Source organism: Erythrolamprus reginae, chromosome 5 (genome assembly GCF_031021105.1).
Source record: "Erythrolamprus reginae isolate rEryReg1 chromosome 5, rEryReg1.hap1, whole genome shotgun sequence".
Lineage (NCBI taxonomy): Eukaryota > Metazoa > Chordata > Lepidosauria > Squamata > Dipsadidae > Erythrolamprus > Erythrolamprus reginae.
The window spans coordinates 36,029,856-36,047,919 of NC_091954.1; the positions used below are offsets into that span (position 1 = coordinate 36,029,856).

Below are 18,064 nucleotides of genomic sequence, written 5' to 3' on the forward strand. Positions count from 1 at the left end.
TTGTTTAGTTGACGGGACCCGGAGAAGGCCCACTCTGTGGGACCTAATCGGTCGCTGGGATTCGTGCGGTAGGAGGCGGTCTCGGAGATATTCTGGTCCGATGCCATGAAGGGCTTTAAAGGTCATAACCAACACTTTGAATTGTGACCGGAAATTGATCGGCAGCCAATGCAGACTGGATTATTTTTTCATTTCAATTTTTATTTCATTGTGCACAAATGTTCAACCTAGTTTCCAAGGGAAAGAAGTTTTCAAATTGACCAAATATAAGCACTTAAAATAAAGAATTTTCGGTGCAAGTCACACAGACTCATAAACAGTACAACTATATAGTGGTTTTGAACAGCGCAGCAGGGTTAAGAACAAAAAGTATAAATTTTACCCAGGTCGTGTGTTATTGTGTGCTGAATGAAGAATCCAGGGGGGAAAACTTCACTTGAATGGCTTTTTCTCAAAAAAATTTAATATTACTTAATGAGATATTTAACATACAGATATTTTTCAGTAAAATTAAACATTTACCCCCTTTAAACTGAGAAATAAGTAACACTTTCTATCAAGATAAGTAGAATTCTCTATAGCAAGACATGATAAATATATTACAGTGGCACATATTTTAAAATATTAAAATAAATTACTGTATTTCAAAACAGGGAAACTAGGATACATTACCTGAAAAAAATCTCTTCTAATTAATATATATACCATCTACTGTACACTGACATTAAGACAAATGATAAATTCATAATAATCTACTAAAATTTGTGAACTGCAATGGGCTACGTACATCTGCCTTTTGATCGTATGAGTGTGAAGAGGAATTCTTAAAGGTGCATTACAATTATGCAGCAAGCAATTATGAAATGCTATGAACCTCCATTTTCCCTTAAGAGACTTAATTAAAATCTTTAAAAAAAAAAAAACAGGCTTCTGTTTGCAAGGGACTACATAAGGTGCATGCTTTGTTCTCCCAAACCAAGGTGCTGATTATGAAGAAGAAAACAATTTCCAAATTCTTCCATGGGATTCTTTCAAAGTTCAGCTTTTCAAACTTTTCATTTGCAGAAATCCATCAACTTCTCATCTCCATCAAACCTGCATTGCCAGCCAACCTCAGTGGCCCTTCCAGGCCCCAGTGGGGATTTCTTCCATTCGCCATTTTTCTCTCTCTTTCTTTCAGAGACATATTCCAGTTACAGAAAAAAAGGACTGCCCAAATAAGATGCTGAAGGATTTGTATTTCTATCTCCTTATCTTCACTGTGATTGTAATACCTTGATCTCTTGTAATCTCTTGATAATACCTTGAAATCAAGAAAGAAAAACAGATAAAACTTACTACCTGAAAAGTAACAAATGACCTGCAAGTTGATGTATGCATGAACAGGCACAAAATGTTGAAAATATCCGAGTTCCATTATTTAATCTCCCCCCCCCCAAAAAAAAATGAAAAATCAATGGGGAAAAAAATACTTCAGCTGACATCCAGTTAAAGTAGTTCAGATTTTTTTTAAATTTGTGAGGAGAAAAAATAGTCCAGACTGAAATCTGATTTATTTATTTAAATATATTCTAGCTACCCAACTTAAATGGACACTGTTTGGCATATAGAGCCTCGCTCCAAATGATAAAAACAAAAAAACCCTTCAACCACACAGACAGCTCAAAACAGGATGGACAACTATGGCCCCATTAGAAGACCTATGGACTTCCCTGAGCCAGCATGGGAGTTGAAGTTCCCAGGTCACAAATGGACTATAAGTGTCAACTCCTGGCCAAGACTAACATGATCTAAAAATGATTAAAAAATCAAACAAAAAAAAGCTCCCTCCCCAATCATAAAAGTGTATTAACCCCAGGCCTGGGATCATGAACTTTCTAGAATAAAGAGCAACATCAGTATATCTTGGAGAATGTTTCTCCAGAGGGTATGGGGCCACCACAAAAAAGGCCCATTTCCCCAGTTCCATAGGATGACAATATTTAATAGAGAGGATTCAATCTGCCAGAAGGAACTGGGCAGGCAAAATAATTGGAGATAGGTGGTCCCTCATTACTGTGGTACTGTTATCAGTAAATAAAGCAGAAAAGATGCTGGATATAAATGTATAACTCTTCTAAATGATTTTCTCTTTTAGACATAAACAGAATAAGTAAACATCTATTTCTTCCTGATCAGCTGAGACTTGGGAGGCAGAGAATATATTGTGGGGGGGAGCGGGGGACAGTCAGAGGTGGTATCTACCGGTTCTCCGAACTATTCAAAATTTCTGCTACTGGTTCTCCAGAACTGGTCAGAACCTGCTGAAACCCACCCCTGTAGCTAACCATTTTCTGTTCTCGCAGCTCCAGCTGAGGAGCGATTTCTGATGCTTCTTTAGATCAAGCTATGTTCTGAAGCTGACATGCTTCTCACATTTCTTTTAAACCTCGTCTCCTATTATTATTCCTCTGTAGCTTTGTGGTGGGGTCCCAAAAATAGTATTTCTACTTAGGAGAGAACTTTTCGAACAAGAATGATTTCACATGCACTAGCAAAGGCCTGTGAAAATACGATTTGCTTTATATACTAGCAGGTCACACTGTCTCCTACTGAGAAGGGAAGATGTCTTGAATCTATGATGCGCTTTATCCTAGATTTCTGGGAAAGATGTTTTGGGGGCACTGCACGAGAGCATGAGAAACTACGATGTCGAGGGAATCCTAAATTTAACTCAGTGGAAAGAATAATCTGTTGGCTTTGTTTTTCCTGCTATCTGTTATTAGAGCAATAAGCCAAAATGGTAATAATGGAAAGACCATAGTACAATCTCATCAGTTCAGTTCAGTTCTTTGAAGGTCTCTTAGTCAACAGGGATTTGTTACATTATACCGCCAAAGCTCAGCAATATTTATGCAATTTGTGTATTCATCTTTAGGATGCCACTGATAGTAAACAAAGACTTCCTTAAATGAAAGTTCATACAATGCTCTTAATAATTTCCTAGCCTAGATGGAAGAATCAAATTTTCCTACCACAGAGGTCCCCAACCTATAGGCTGCAGTTTACTACTAGGCTGTGGCCTATTTGCAACTCTACTCCCCTTTCACATGCGCTGGGCAATCAACCTAGAAAGGTTGGTTAATGCTGTCCTGCCACATCGAATTTCCAGAATTAAATAGCCTGTCCATGAAATAAGAAATAGTTCAGAGGCATAGAAAATTAAACTCCTGCATTGGTTCTCTAAATTATCAGTTGCCTTCAGTCCCCTTCTTTCTTTCTTTCTTTCTTTCTTTCTTTCTTTCTTTCTTTCTTTCTTTCTTTCTTTCTTTCTCTTTCCTTCCTTCCTTTCTTCCTTCCTTCCTTCCAACCATTTACCTTCTTGTGTTATGTCTTTGAGGCAGTGAACGTAAAAAACTCCCACCTGTACTGTGACCCATTTTTAACTGAAAAACAACTTTTTAATTATTTAATATTTAGACATTGGTGTCATCCTACCTGAATTGAAAGCTGTTAGAAGTTATTCCACAGCATCACTAAAAGCCATGTGGTAAGCGGTCTTGTCATCTTTATTCTGAAGACCTTCTGAAGAAGTTTGTAGAGGTGGCGTTATAAACCCTCTGTACTGCTTACTTGACTTCGTTAATTTCTTAAATTCATTAGCAAAGGAAATGCCTTTTCTTTTATCATCTCGACCTGCCTGCCCAGAAGAAAAAAAGGAAAGAAAGGAGGATCTCAAAAGAAATGGTCAAATCTGATTTATTCCCATAAATATTGGAAGCAATACTTTCATGAAGAGCATGACTCGTTATATTATTAATAATAATATGAAACCATGTAGTTAATTTCTTATTTTCTCTTTCCCTAATGAAGGTTTCTGTAAGATGCATAATGAATCCAATTCATGTCTATGAACCATCCAAAGATTAAAAATAATGAATTCTATAAGCAAACAAAGAAATATGTATGGACAAATCTGCCAATTTTATTTTCACATGTCCATTATTTCTTGCATTTCTTCTATTTTAATCAATTTCTAATGATGTACAACTGTGAAATAGCAAAACGTTTTCAGATATGTGAATTATTTTATATTATTATTATTATTATTATTATTATTATTATTATTATTATTAATTAGATTTGTATGCCGCCCCTCCCCGCAGACTCGGGGCAGCTCACAACAACAATAAAACTATGTACAACAAATCTAATAATTTAAAAATCACTAAAAAACCCTTATTAAAAGCAAACATACACACAAACAAACAGCCCGTTTGCTTTCTTGGGCGGTTGGCCTAGGCCCCAGGTCCCCCGTGGCTCCTTGAGGCCGAGAGATGGGTTTTGTTGGAAGAGAATAATGTCACTCAGGGCTGAACTGTGGAAGCCCTTGGAACTCCTTTGAGCTTGCAAACCCCACATTCACCACTGTTAGTGAATGGGAGTTATGTGGGGTTTGCTTCCTGCTTATGTACATTAGCCTGGCTGCCGAGGTTATAAGGAGGGAGGGATGTCTGCAGACAGGTTTCTGTGTGTTTGTGTGTGGTGTTGTTGGTGTTGTTGTTGTTTTTGGGGCTTCTTAATTTCAAAATCAACATTTCAAAAATATCCCTTGATGGAAGATAGATGGTTACGGTTAAGGCTAGATCCAAGGTGGCTGCAGGAGATAAAACTAGAAGAAAAGCAGATCTTCCTTCTCCATCTAGCCTAGATATGGTTCCGGTTGAGCAGTGAGGAGAATGGTGGGTCCGCTGCTCCTCTGAAACGATGGTAAATCGTCAGGAAATGGATCAGTCCAGGTTCAAGACGGTCGGAGATGGGTCAGAGTCCACTGCCTACTTTGTCCCCCTATTTTTAAGAACTTGAGGGTCGGGAATGTTTCCGCCTGTTGGAGGGACGCCGAGAAAGACCGCGGCAAGGAGAGGTGGCCGGCTGAGGCGTGGAGATGGCGGCGGCGTCTGGCGGAGCCTTGCGGAGCCTTGCGGAGGATGCAGCCTTTGTGGGAGAGGAGAGGACGGAGGAATGCAGCCTTTGTGGGAGAGAACGGAGGAATGCCGAGCCACTGCTGTAGGGGTGACGAGGGGAGCTGAGAGAGAGCGCGGCACCGGAAAAACACCTAGCCGGTGCAGAGGATGGCGACGGGACCGAACAGAGGGCGGAGGGTCGTGGCACCGGAGAGGAAGTGTTGAGAGGAATTGAGGGGAGTGAGAGGAGTCGAGTCCCCGCTCAGATAGACTCCCAGCCCGACTCCGGAGGTGAGAGGTCCGGTGTCGAGATGGTGATGACTGGGAACGACGGAGACAACGTGGGGGCGAGAGACGGTGGAGGGGAACAACTGCAGACGCCGGCGGAGACGTGATAAATGAGGATATCTAGAGGCAATAATTTTAGCCCCCCCCCCCCTGTGTGGCACCAGTAGGTGAGAGCTACTGGGGGCCAAGGGGAGACAAAAATGAGGATTATGCTACCAATCTCCCTTCCCCCCCCCTTCCCCTCTTAACCTTAATTCCTGATCTGTTTGTACCATCACTGAAGAACTATGCCCCCTTGTGGATTGTGGATTAACTGAAGAACTATGTCCCCTTGTGGATTGACTAAAAAAGACAGCTATAAAGACAGGAGATTTAAGACCAAGACTCTTTAAACTAAATTTAAGACCTAAGACCTATGAAGACCAAAAGAACATCACACCTGGACTGATTGATTGCTGATGATTAAAGAATGTTTTAAGATCTGATTTTATACCACCAAAAATCAATTTATATAATTATACAATTTTTTATCTTACATTTTATATATTTATAGATATTTTTAATGTTTTAGTGTTTGAAATTTCTATTGACTGCTATTTTACATTGTTATTAATTTAATTGATTTTTTAATATATTGGGGTTCTAAATTAATGGATGATTGGGATAAATATGCTTGTGGCTATGAGTGGAATGACTGGTATGATTGGGTTGGTGGGGGTGGGTGGGGAGTGGCTATTATAGCCAGGGAGAGCCTTCGCCTACGTAGACTCATTGCTCCAGAAATTGCGGGTTGCGAGTCTCTCTAGATGAAGTTGGACTTAGGGGTTCAGGTGGGCTTACTTCTCACGTACCTGCCTCCCAGCTGCGTATCAAAAGCCCTGCCTGTGCTACTCGAGGAGGTAGCCTGGTTGGTTGTGGAGTTCCCCGGACTTATTGTCCTGGGGGACTTCAATCTGCCGTCACTCGGCGAAACCTCTGGGTTGGCACAGGAGTTCATGGCCACCATGACAGCCATGGACCTGACTCAAGTAGTTCAGGGTCCGACTCACGAGGGAGGGCACGCACCTGACATGGTATTTCTTCCTGAGCAATTGAGTAATGGTCTGAGACTAAGGGGCTTAGAAGCATTGCCTTTGTCATGGTCAGACCATTTCCTACTACGGCTTGACTTCCTGGCTCCAATCCTTCCCCGCAGGGAGGCGGAACCTATGAAGATGTTCCGCCCCAGACGCCTGATGGACCCAGAGGGCTTTCAGACGGCGCTTGGGGTTATTCCAGAGGCACTCATCCACAGTTCGGCGGAGTCTCTTGCAGAGGCCTGGAACAGGGCTGCGGCGGAGGCTCTTCACCGGATTGCGCCTTTGCGACCTCTCCATGGCGCTAGACCCCGTAGAGCCCCATGGTTCAACGAGGAGCTCCGGGAGTTGAAACGCCAAAAGAGACGTCTAGAGAAGCGATGGAGGAAGAGTAGGTCTGAATCTGACCGAACACTTGTAAGAGCTTTTATTAAGACTTACAAAGTGGTGCTCAAGACGGCAAGATGCGCGTACCATACCGCCTTGATTGCATCAGCGGAATTCTGCCCGGCCGCTCTGTTTAGGGTGACCCGCTCCCTTCTTAACCAGGGGGGAGTTGGGGAGCCCTTGCAGAGCAGTGCCGAGGATTTTAACACGTTTTTCGCTGATAAAGTCGCTCAGATCCGGGCCAACCTCGACTCCAATTGTAAAACAGAGTCGACTGACAACGAGTCAGTCGAGGTGACTGGGGCACGTACTTGTCCACCTGTCTGGGAAGGGTTTGATCTGGTGACACCTGATGAAGTGGACAAGGCCATTGGAGCTGTGAGTCCCGTCACCTGTTTACTGGATCCGTGTCCCTCCTGGTTGGTTTCGGCCAGCAGGGAGGTGACACGGAGCTGGGCCCAGGAGATTACCAACGCTTCCTTGGGGAGGGGAGTCTTTCCAACACTCTATAAAGAAGCGCTTGTGCGCACCCTCCTGAAGAAGCCTTCCCTGGACCCAGCCGTACTTAATAACTATCGTCCAGTCTCCAACCTTCCCTTTATGGGGAAGGTTGTTGAGAAGGTGGTGGCACTCCAGCTCCAACGGTCCTTGGAAGAAGCCGATTATCTAGGTCCCCGGCAGTCTGGTTTCAGGCCCGGTTACAGAATGGAAACTGTTTTGGTCGTGTTGATGGATGATCTCTGGCGGGCCTGGGACAGGGGTTTATCCTCTGTCCTGGTGCTCCTTGACCTCTCAGCGGCTTTCGATACCATCGACCATGGTATCCTTCTGCACCGGCTGGAGGGGTTGGGGGTGGGAGGCACTGTTCTCCAGTGGTTCTCCTCCTACCTCTCTGGCCGGTCGCAGTCGGTGTTAGTGGGGGGTCAGAGGTCGGCTCCGAAGTCTCTCCCTTGTGGGGTGCCTCAGGGGTCGGTCCTCTCCCCCCTGCTATTTAATATCTACATGAAACCGCTGGGTGAGATCATCCAAGGACATGGGGTGAGGTATCATCAATATGCGGATGATACCCAGCTTTACATCTCCACCCCATGTCCAGTCAACGAAGCGGTGGAAGTGATGTGCCGGTGCCTGGAGGCTGTTGGGGCCTGGATGGGTGCCAACAGACTCAAACTCAACCTGGATAAGACGGAGTGGCTGTGGGTTTTGCCTCCCAGGGACAATCCCATCTGTCCGTCCATTACCCTGGGGGGAGAATTATTGACCCCCTCAGAGAGGGTCCGCAACTTGGCCGTCCTCCTCGATCCACAGCTCACATTAGAGAACCATCTTTCAGCTGTGGCGAGGGGGGCGTTTGCCCAGGTTCGCCTGGTACACCAGTTGCGGCCCTATCTGGACCGGGACTCATTGCTCACAGTCACTCATGCCCTCATCACCTCGAGGTTCGACTACTGTAATGCTCTCTACATGGGGCTACCTTTGAAAAGTGTTCGGAAACTTCAGATCGTGCAGAATGCAGCTGCGAGAGCAGTCATGGGCTTACCTAGGTATGCCCATGTTTCACCATCACTCCGCAGTTTGCATTGGCTGCCGATCAATTTCCGGTCAGAATTCAAAGTGTTGGTTATGACCTTTAAAGCCCTTCATGGCACTGGACCAGAATATCTCCGGGACCGCCTCCTGCCGCATGAATCCCAGCGACCGATTAGGTCCCACAGAGTGGGCCTTCTCCGGGTCCCGTCAACGAAACAATGTCGGTTGGCGGGCCCCAGGGGAAGAGCCTTCTCTGTGGCGGCACCGGCTCTCTGGAACCAACTCCCCCCAGAGACTAGAACTGCCCCTACTCTTCCTGCCTTCCGTAAACTCCTTAAAACCCACCTTTGCCGTCAGGCATGGGGGAATTCAAACACCTCCCCCGGGCTTGTTCAATTTTATACATGGTATGCTTGTGTGTGTGTCTGTTAGTATATGGGGTTCTTTTAAATCTTTAAATATTTTAAAGTTATTTGAATTATTTATGATTTGTTATATCTTGTTGTGAGCCGCCCCGAGTCTTCGGAGAGGGGCGGCATACAAATCTAAATAATAAAATAAATAAATAAATAAATACCATGCATAAACTGTATAGGCCTGGGGGAGATGTCTCAATTCCCCCATGCCTGATGGCAGAGGTGGGTTTTAAGGAGTTTATGAAAGGCAAGGAGGGTGGGGGCAGTTCTAATCTCCGGAGGGAGCTGGTTCCAGAGGGTCAGGGCCACCACACAGAAGACTCTTCCCCTGGGTCCCGCCAAACAACATTGTGGGACCTAACCGGTCGCTGGGATTCGTGCAGCAGAAGGCGGTCCCAGAGATATTCTGGTCCGATGCCATGAAGGGATTTATAGGTCATAACCAACACTTTGAATTGTGACCGGAAACTGATCAGCAACCAATGCAGACTGCCGAGTGTTGGTGTAACATGGGCATACTTAGGGAAGCCCATGATTGCTCTCGCAGCTGCATTCTGCACGATCTGAAATTTCCGAACATTCTTCAGAGGTAGCCCCATGTAGAGAGCATTACAGTAGTCGAACCTCGAGGTGATGACGGCATGAGTGACTGTGAGCAGTGAGTCCCGGTCCAGATAGGGCCGCAACTGGTGCACCAGGCAAACCTGGGCAAACACCCCCCTCGCCACAGCTGAAAGATGGTTCTCTAATGTGAGCTGTGGATCGAGGAGGATGCCCAAGTTGCGGACCCTCTCTGAGGGGATCAATAATTCTCCCCCCAGGGTTATGGACGGACAGATGGAATTGTCCCTGGGAGGCAAAACCCACAGCCACTCTGTCTTATCAGGGTTGAGTTTGAGTCTGTTGACACCCATCCAGACCCTAACAGCCTCCAGGCACCGGCACATCACTTCCACTGCTTCGTTGACTGGACATGGGGTGGAGATGTACAGCTGGGTATCATCACTACATATACTATTACTCAACCCAAATTGCAAACTCTTTAATAATTTACTTACTTGCACTTGTTCCTTAAGTTTAAGAATGAATTTCCCAGCTCCTTTCCATTTGTTCTGGGCCTGAAACACACATTCTTGATCCAAAAGAATCCTCTGACATGTTTTGTGTGTGGAAGATCTTTTGTGTGCTGGCTCTTTTGTTATTTCTTCCAAAAGGACGTAATCGCTTGGGTTAGGATTGTTTAAAATACTGTAGGAGTATTTGGCTTTGCATAAAGTCTGTTAAAGGAAACAAATTAGAAGTCAATAAGCTTATCTCAATTTATGAGTGTCAGACTTACAGGGTAAACCAGGTTGGACTCATAACCAGGTGAGCTAATATTACTTTGTTATAAAGCTACATGGACAGAATTGCTCATGTCTGAAAAAACAAACCTGCTCCCATTTCCTTTGTAGCTTGAGAAATTAGGGAGGTCTCTTTCAATCCTCTTGTCTCACCCATCGTCCACCTACAGACCATGTTGTCTCTAATCTAACCATTTTCTTGGCAGTGATTTTTGGTCCTTTCCACATACAATCACCATGAAGCAGGTCAGCACTCAACCAATTGTACCCTGGTGATCTGGATTAGATACTTTCTTAGTACTGTCAAGGACAAAACTTTTGCAGCAATGTGCCTCTGTGTTTCAACTTGCCATCAGAGTAAGAGATCGGGAAGTGTTGCTTTCAAATTGGTTAGTTGGAGAAGCGAAATCTCTGATTTCGCTGAAGCAGGAGTGAAATTCAGCAGGTTCTGACAGGTTCTGGAGAACCGGTAGCGGAAATTTTGAGTAGTTCGGAAAACTGGCAAATACCACCCTTGGCTGGCCTAGAGTGGGGTGAGAATGGGGATTTTGCAGTATCCTTCCCCTGTCACGCCTACCTAGCTAGGTCCACAGAACCAGTGGAGAAAATTTTGAATTTCACCCCTGCACTGAATACCATGAGAGGCTGGAAACTTTTCAAGGACATCCTAACAAGTGTGGAGCTTGAACTTATTTACATGGACTACATGAGACCTTGGGGGTTTGGCTGGGAAAATTGTTGTTTAATTCTATGAACTGGTCTTTGGGAACCTCAGAGTTAGTTTTGTCTTGATGTTACCATGCAATGTATTCAATAAACAATAAATTCAATAAATAAAAAATCAATTTCCAAGATTTTTGGAAATGGAAATGATCCTGGAGTTTCATTTGGATTTTCCAGCTGGATGTTAATGAATACCCGTAACATTCCTTTGGATGGTATTCAATGGGTCCACTAAACACCAGTGCGAATCCTAGCTAGGAGCAAGCGAGATCAAAGCCATTTGTTCTACCTGCTGGATTACATCCTGGGCTGTGCTGAAGCAAGGAGTCTTGATGACGGTCCGGGGTTGCTCAGGAGAAACATCATGAACTTGAACAAAGAAACTATCATCTTCAGAGACTGCGACCACATTGTGTTTTTCCTCCTGGCACAGATTCTTTGCATTTAAACTCTAGAAAAACATGTTAAATATTAAGAGTGTCTAGGTTTACAAAGTAGAGCCCTATCATCCAGGTTGCTCCCTCAAATCTCTTCTCCTTTCTTGCAAATTAAAAATGGGAGTAAAGTATTTGTTTTTGAAAAAAATAAGATTAAAATGACATTTGGCCACAGACATTTGCAATACTGTTAAACAAATAAGGAGGTGCAATGGCTCAGCTGTTAAAGACACTGAGCTTGTCAGTGGGAAAAAGCAGCAGCTTTTGGGGTTGAGACCCAAGGCGGTGGAACGGGTGACTTCCCACTACTTGCCTGAGCATCTGTCCTCCTAGTAGTTTGAAAGTATGCAAATACGAGTAGATAAATAGGTCCCACTTTGGTGAGAAAATAACGATGTTCTGGGCACCTGGCATATAGCCACACTGAGCACATGAGCCTCGAAATGCTGGCTCCCTCAGTTAAGCGTGCCCCCCAGAGTCAGATACAACTTAATAGGGAAAGCCTTTAGCTTTATTAAAAATAAAAAGTTGTGCAAAGAACTCCATATATTAATTTTGTTTTCCTTTAGCCCAGATAGCCAATATGATTTACGCAGACTCATAGGAACACTGGTATTCGTCTCTGAACCTGGGATGTGATGTCACTTTATCAATCTTGTAGCCCAACCCGTATATTATCAAGAAAGTATTTACAAATAGCAAGTTAATAGAACAGAATAACAGAATTGGAAGGGACCCTTGGAGGTCTTCTAGTCCCACCCCTTGCTCAGGCAGGAAACTTATACAATTTCAGACAAATGGTGGTCCAATTTATTCTTTAAAAGTTGGAGCATTCACAACTTTGGGAGTCAAATTGTTCCATTTATTAATTGTTCTAACTGTTGGGAAATTTCTCCTTAGTTCTAGGTTGTTTCTTTCCCTGATTAATTCCAATCCATTGCTTCCTGTCTAGTAAATAGGTTGATACCCCCCATCCTTCTTTGTGGCAACCCTTCAAATATTGGAACATGGCTATCATGTCACTCCTAGTCCTTCTTTTCATTAAACAAGACATGCCCAATTCCAGCAACTGTATGTTTTAGCTTCCAGTCTCCTAATCATCTTGCTTGCTTTTCTCTTCCCTCTTTAACAGATATACCAGTTATATTGTGAACTACATCAATGCTCATGAATCAGCTAACAAAATACATTTGTTAATTCTGATTCCATTTTCCTTCTTTCTGCTAGTAAGAGCAATTTTATTAATAGGCCCTGGGATATGGATAGGGGAGGCCACATTAACATTGTATATTTGCATTTTCAAACAGCGCTTGATAAACTTTCTCATTAAAGGCTCTTGACTAAATTTAGTGGGATTTGGTTAAGAGTGCCTGTCCTTTTATGGACTGCTAGCTGTTTTTTTAAAAAAACAAAACAGAAAGCAAACAGTGGGGATAAGTGGGCAATATTTTTCAATGGGGAAAACATGAATAGAGTCCCTAAAGGATTGTGGTTTTTTTATTTAAACTTGTTCACAAATCAACTTTGCTTAGAGATAAGCAGAAAGTTGGCCAAGTTTTCAGTAGCATTCAGCTGAAAATCCTATAATTGGGTGAATAAGGTCAATCAAATGGCAAATGCATTTCAATAATCGTGACTTCACATGCGTTTTGTGGAATCTGAGCTATCTGTAAATATTTATTTATTTTTAAAATTTTTGGGGTGAGAGTTATCCACAAGGGTATAGTCAAAAACATATAGTGGCTGCATCCTGGCTTCAAATTTTTTTTTGTTCTTTATCTTTAAACATTGTAATGTTTTTTTCCTCACAAATCCACATCAAATTTCATATTTTACAATTCATATATCTATTTACAATATATCATATTTTTCCATTGTCCCGATTCTTAGTCTTTTCTACACTGTCACGCTGTTTTTCTCTTATTTTTGCCATCCAGTTATACAATTTCATCCAAACTTTATAATAGTCCGACTCATCTTGTCCTTTCAATTCTATAGTCAATTTGTCAATTTCTGCACATCTGTATATCTTATCAATCAATATATTTTCAACTGGAGATTTGACATCCTTACTATATTGAGCATATGCAATTCTTGCTACAGTAATGATGTGTAATAATAAATATTTTGTATCCTTGATTGTTGCTTTCTTCTTATTATTATCCCAAGTAAAAAGAATTCTGGAGTATATTCCATCTGGCTTCCTGTAATTTGTTGTAACCAATCATTTTCTAGTACTTCTTAGCTTGGCTGGCTAAACTGGCTTTTTATACAATATTCTACAGATTAATTCCATTTGGAGTCCTAGTGGATATCCTAGTAAAGAGGCTGGTTCTGCACAGCAGCTGTGGTGATGGCAAATTCCCTACTAGTAATTATTGGGAAAGGATTTAGTAACAAAACTGCTGGCCCTGTAATGTTTAGTCCTCCCACAAAGCTACTTTATTGCAGGAGTCCTCAAACCCCAGTTCGTGGACTGCATCGGGCCATGGCATGCCAGTTGCTAGGGGATGTTTGTACAAGGTAAGCTAGAAAAGTGTGCTGCAATCAATGAAAAGTTAGATACTTGCCTGATGCTGGCCTGTAGTTACCAGCTTCTTCTCTACTGCCCTTCTTGTGGATAGGCACAACACTGGCCATTCTCCAATCCTCAGGAACATCTCCTATTAACAGGGATTGGTTAAACAAATCAGTCAGGGGGGTAGAAATTACATATCTTAAAGAACTCAGATATATGATTTCTACCCCCCTGACTGATTTGTTTAACCAATCCCTTTTAACAGGAGATGTTCCTGAGGATTGGAGAATGGCCAGTGTTGTGCCTATCCACAAGAAGGGCAGTAGAGAAGAAGCTGGTAACTACAGGCCAGTTAGCTTGATATCAGTGGTAGTTAAAATGATGGAGACTCTACTCAAAAACAGGATAAATCAGCACCTAAAAACCAATAACTTATTGGGCCCAAACCAGCATGGCTTTACTGAGGGCAAATTCTGTCAGACTAATATCACTGATTTCTTTGACTATGTCACAAAGGTAGTGCCGTGGATATTGCCTATCTGGACTTCAGCAAAGCCTTTGATACGGTTCCACATAAAGAGCTGATAGATAAGTTAGTGAAGATTGGACTTAATCTGCATAGTTCAGTGGATTTGCAGCTGGCTGAAGCGTAGACATCAGAGAGTTATTGTTAATGGCGAGTATTCTGAGCAGAGCCTGGTTACAAGCGGTGTTCCACAAGGGTCTGTTCTGGGTCCTATTCTTTTTAATATGTTTGTGAGTGACATAGGGGAAGGTTTGGTAGGGAAGGTTTGCCTATTTGCCGATGACTCTAAAGTTTGCAATGCGGTTGATATTCCTGGAGGTATCTGTAATATGGCAAATGATTTAGCTTTATTAGATAAGTGGTCAAAGCAATGGAAACTGCAGTTTAATGTTTACAAGTGTAAAATAATGCACTTGGACAAAAGGAATACTCAATCTGAGCATTGTATTGGCAGTTCTGTGCTAGCTAGGGGTAGTGATTTCTGACAGTCTCAAAACGGGTGAACAGTGCAGTCAGGCGGTAGGGAAAGCAAGTAGAATGCTTGGCTGCATAGCTAGAGGTATAACAAGCAGGAATAGGGAGATTGTGATCCCGCTGTATAAAGCGCTGGTGAGACCACATTTGGAATACTATATTCAGTTCTGGAGACCTCCCCTACAAAAAGATATTGACAAACGGGCCCAAAGACAGGCTACAAAAATGGTGGAAGGTCTTAAGCATAAAACTTGTCAAGAAATGAACTCAATCAGTATAGTCTGGAGGACAGAAGGAAAAGGGGGGACATGATCGAAACATTTAAATATCTTAAAGGGTTAAATTAGGTTCAGGAGGGAAGTGTTTTTAATAGGAAAGTGAACACAAGATCAAGGGGGCACAATCCGAGGTTAGTTGGGGGAAAGATCAAAAGCAACGTGAGAAAATATTATTTTACTGAAAGAGTAGTAGATGCTTGGAACAAACTTCCAGCAGACATGGTTGGTAAATCCACAGTAACTGAATTTAAACATGCCTGGGATAAACATATATCAATCTTAAGATAAAATACAAGAAATAGTATAAGGGCAGACTAAATGGACCATGAGGCCTTTTTCTGCCGTCAGTCTTCTTTCTATGTTTCTATATTTATTTAAAATATATATTTTATCTTACTATGTGATCCATTTCCCCCAATAGAAATTAAAAGTGCAAAATCAACCATAAACCTATTGAGATGACTATAAAGATCAAAAGGAAATTCGAGAGTAGCTTCGTCTCTTTACTTGTGGCCAATTATGTATCAAGATGGGATGATTTTAAATAACTGGAAGGGATCAGATCACAGCAAAAAATGCTTTTAGCTTTTGTTCCATGCTATAATAATGCATATCTCCAGGCCAGGGGGAAAAAAAGGTCTTAAGAATGCAAAGTAACTTTTTCAGAGCAACTTCACACATTTAATTTAAGTCAGGGGTCTCCAACCTTGGCAACTTGTGAAGACCTCTGACTTAAGTGTTTTCATTAAGAGCGCATAACGATCCAGTTTCTTTATAAGGATGGAATCTTCTGTTCAAATTCCAAGAATAAAATCCCAGCCAGTTGCACAAGCTGTCTTTGTTAGTCCTCCCCCTCCCCCCCATACCATCAGCAAGCAAAAGATATCAAGGCAAACAGACTCACTTCTTCCTCACGCATTTTAAAGATAATTCTTCCGACGTAGCCTTCCTCTGGGAACCAGCTGTTCAAAAGCTGGACGAGCTCTTCCTCCGGGCCAAGTACTCTCTGGAACGGTGGCTTCCTATACTCATTTCTGTCTTTAGATATAAAGCATTTCTCCTCCATCAAAAAGTAGTCAGTGGGGTAGTTTCCAATACCGTTTGCATTAGCCAAAATCTAAAACAGAACCATGGGTATGAACATTCAAGAGCAAATAATCATTTTATTATTTAGCTGGCATGTACTAAAACCTATTAATGCATTCCCCATAGAGTTGTCTAAGATTTAAACAATTGATTATTTTAAAAGAGACAACTGCTTTCTCATCTTATTTTTTGTGTTCGGCCGGGCTTGCCAGAATATTTATTCTGCTTCCCAAGATAGTAGAATGGAAGAACAATCTCTTAATCAGTGGAAGGATTTTCTGCTTATGAATTTGGCACTTTTAGGCTTTTGCTCCAGATGGGAAAATACGTGACAAGCAAAACCTTTATGATGAAGCCAATTTGCCTGGCAGTGAGAGACATCTCATTTCTTCACACCAAACAAATCAACCAACCACACTTAAAGGATAGCAAGAATTATAGCACTGCATCACCACCATTTTTTTAAACTTTAGGATCTTAGTCTTTCTATTGCCCTAAAAGCAAGCATGACATTTTAGTATCACAGAACAATAAACAAACAAATATCCTCAACATGTTTTTGACTGCTCTGTAGCATAGGCTGTGATGGGGTTTTTCCCTCAGAGATGTTTCATAATCCATATTTCAGAGGGATATGATTCATTTGATTCATAATAATTTTAAAATTGATTACAGTGATTGCAGTTCTAATGGGCAGGGGGACAGGAAAAGATCTGTTTGAAATATATTGAATTGAATATAAATTTATTCGATTTATATTTTTCCTCACTCGCCAGGCAACTCTGAAAGCATGTCAACTCTGTGAAATTGACCGTGATGTGTTCCAGGTACATTTTTACCTAATGAACTTCATAGCTGAGTCTTTCTCTATGTCCAGATAATAAGTAGTAATAACTAGTATTTTATATTAAAGAGGGTGGGAGATAACATATGCAAAAACATTTTTCTGCCTGGAGATTGGCAGATTTTACTGGAAAAGATAGAAGAATGACAACTGCTAACACCATGACAACTGCTAACACCATGCATAAATGTGTAACATTTTCAACTTAATTTCATCTATGCAAATGCAATTTCTTCACAAGTACTAGAGATGGGCTTGTCAGTTACCATACTAAAAAAATTGCCAAAGAAATTGTCACATTTTTTTTCACTACTGTAACACAATGAGTAGAACAAATTAAAGGGGAAAAAAATCAAAAAATTTGGGGGATGACGGAGTGCTCAAACCAGGATACAAATTAGAACTCCAAAGACTGTCAAAACCACCATTTGTTCAGCACTGTTGTAACTTCAAATGCTCACTGAACCAATGATAGTTGGTTGAGAACTGTCTACGGTATTGGATGTGTATATCTTAAGATTTTCAGAATTCAAGTGGCTCATTTTATGCAAAACCTACCTCATGTAAAAGCTGAGCTACAGTAGTTCCTTGCCTTACAGGGAAAATTGTGAATGGCTCTGGACCTGGAACTCCATGTATGGTGACTTTGTGCACTGTGGCTGCTCTTGATTCCGCTGTGCTGAACTGCTGTCCAAAACACACACATCAAAACAAATCAGAATATAGCTGGAAGGGACCTTGGAGGTCTTTTAGTCCATCCCCTGCTCAAGTAGGAAATCCTATACAGTCATACCTCGTCTTACGAACCTAATTGGTTCCAGGGGGAGGTTCGTAAGACGAAAGGTTCGTAAGATGAAACATTGTTTCCCATAGGAAACAATGTAAAGTCAATTAATCCGTGCAATCAAAAAAACCCCCCGCAAAAAACCGCTGCCGCCCGGCTGTCACCTTTTAAAACAGCCTGGGGGCTTCTCAGCGACCTCCCAAACGCCGAACGGCAAACCCGAACTTCCGGGTTCGGCGTTTGGGAGGCCGCCGAGAAGCCCCCAGGCTGTTTTAAAAGGTGACAGCTGGGCGGCGGGGCTTCCCAGCAGCCTCCGAACGCCGAACGTGGAAGTTTGGGTTTGGGGTTTGGCGTTCGGCTTCGGGAGGCTGCTGGAAAGCCGCCCGGCTGTTTTAAAAAGTAACAGCTGGG

General features: G+C 42.3%; 1 protein-coding gene across 6 annotated transcripts in view; it reads right to left on the minus strand.

Annotated features, from left to right (window-relative positions):
* Window positions 1-372: 372 nt before the first annotated feature.
* The window catches only part of PLCE1 (phospholipase C epsilon 1), a 219,957-nt gene continuing 202,265 nt past the window's right edge, over window positions 373-18,064 (minus strand). For 3 of the 6 annotated variants that reach the window (XM_070752402.1, XM_070752404.1, XM_070752401.1), the window contains 6 exons: window positions 17,428-17,556; window positions 15,844-16,056; window positions 10,996-11,157; window positions 9,699-9,917; window positions 3,478-3,679; window positions 373-1,303 (listed from right to left, as the gene is read on the minus strand). In XM_070752402.1, coding sequence (XP_070608503.1) covers window positions 3,500-3,679; window positions 9,699-9,917; window positions 10,996-11,157; window positions 15,844-16,056; window positions 17,428-17,556 — 903 coding nt within the window. In that variant the 3' untranslated portion in view covers window positions 373-1,303; window positions 3,478-3,499. The remainder of the gene's footprint in view (window positions 1,304-3,477; window positions 3,680-9,698; window positions 9,918-10,995; window positions 11,158-15,843; window positions 16,057-17,427; window positions 17,557-18,064) is intronic. The other 3 variants (XM_070752405.1, XM_070752403.1, XM_070752406.1) reach the window with 2 other exon arrangements.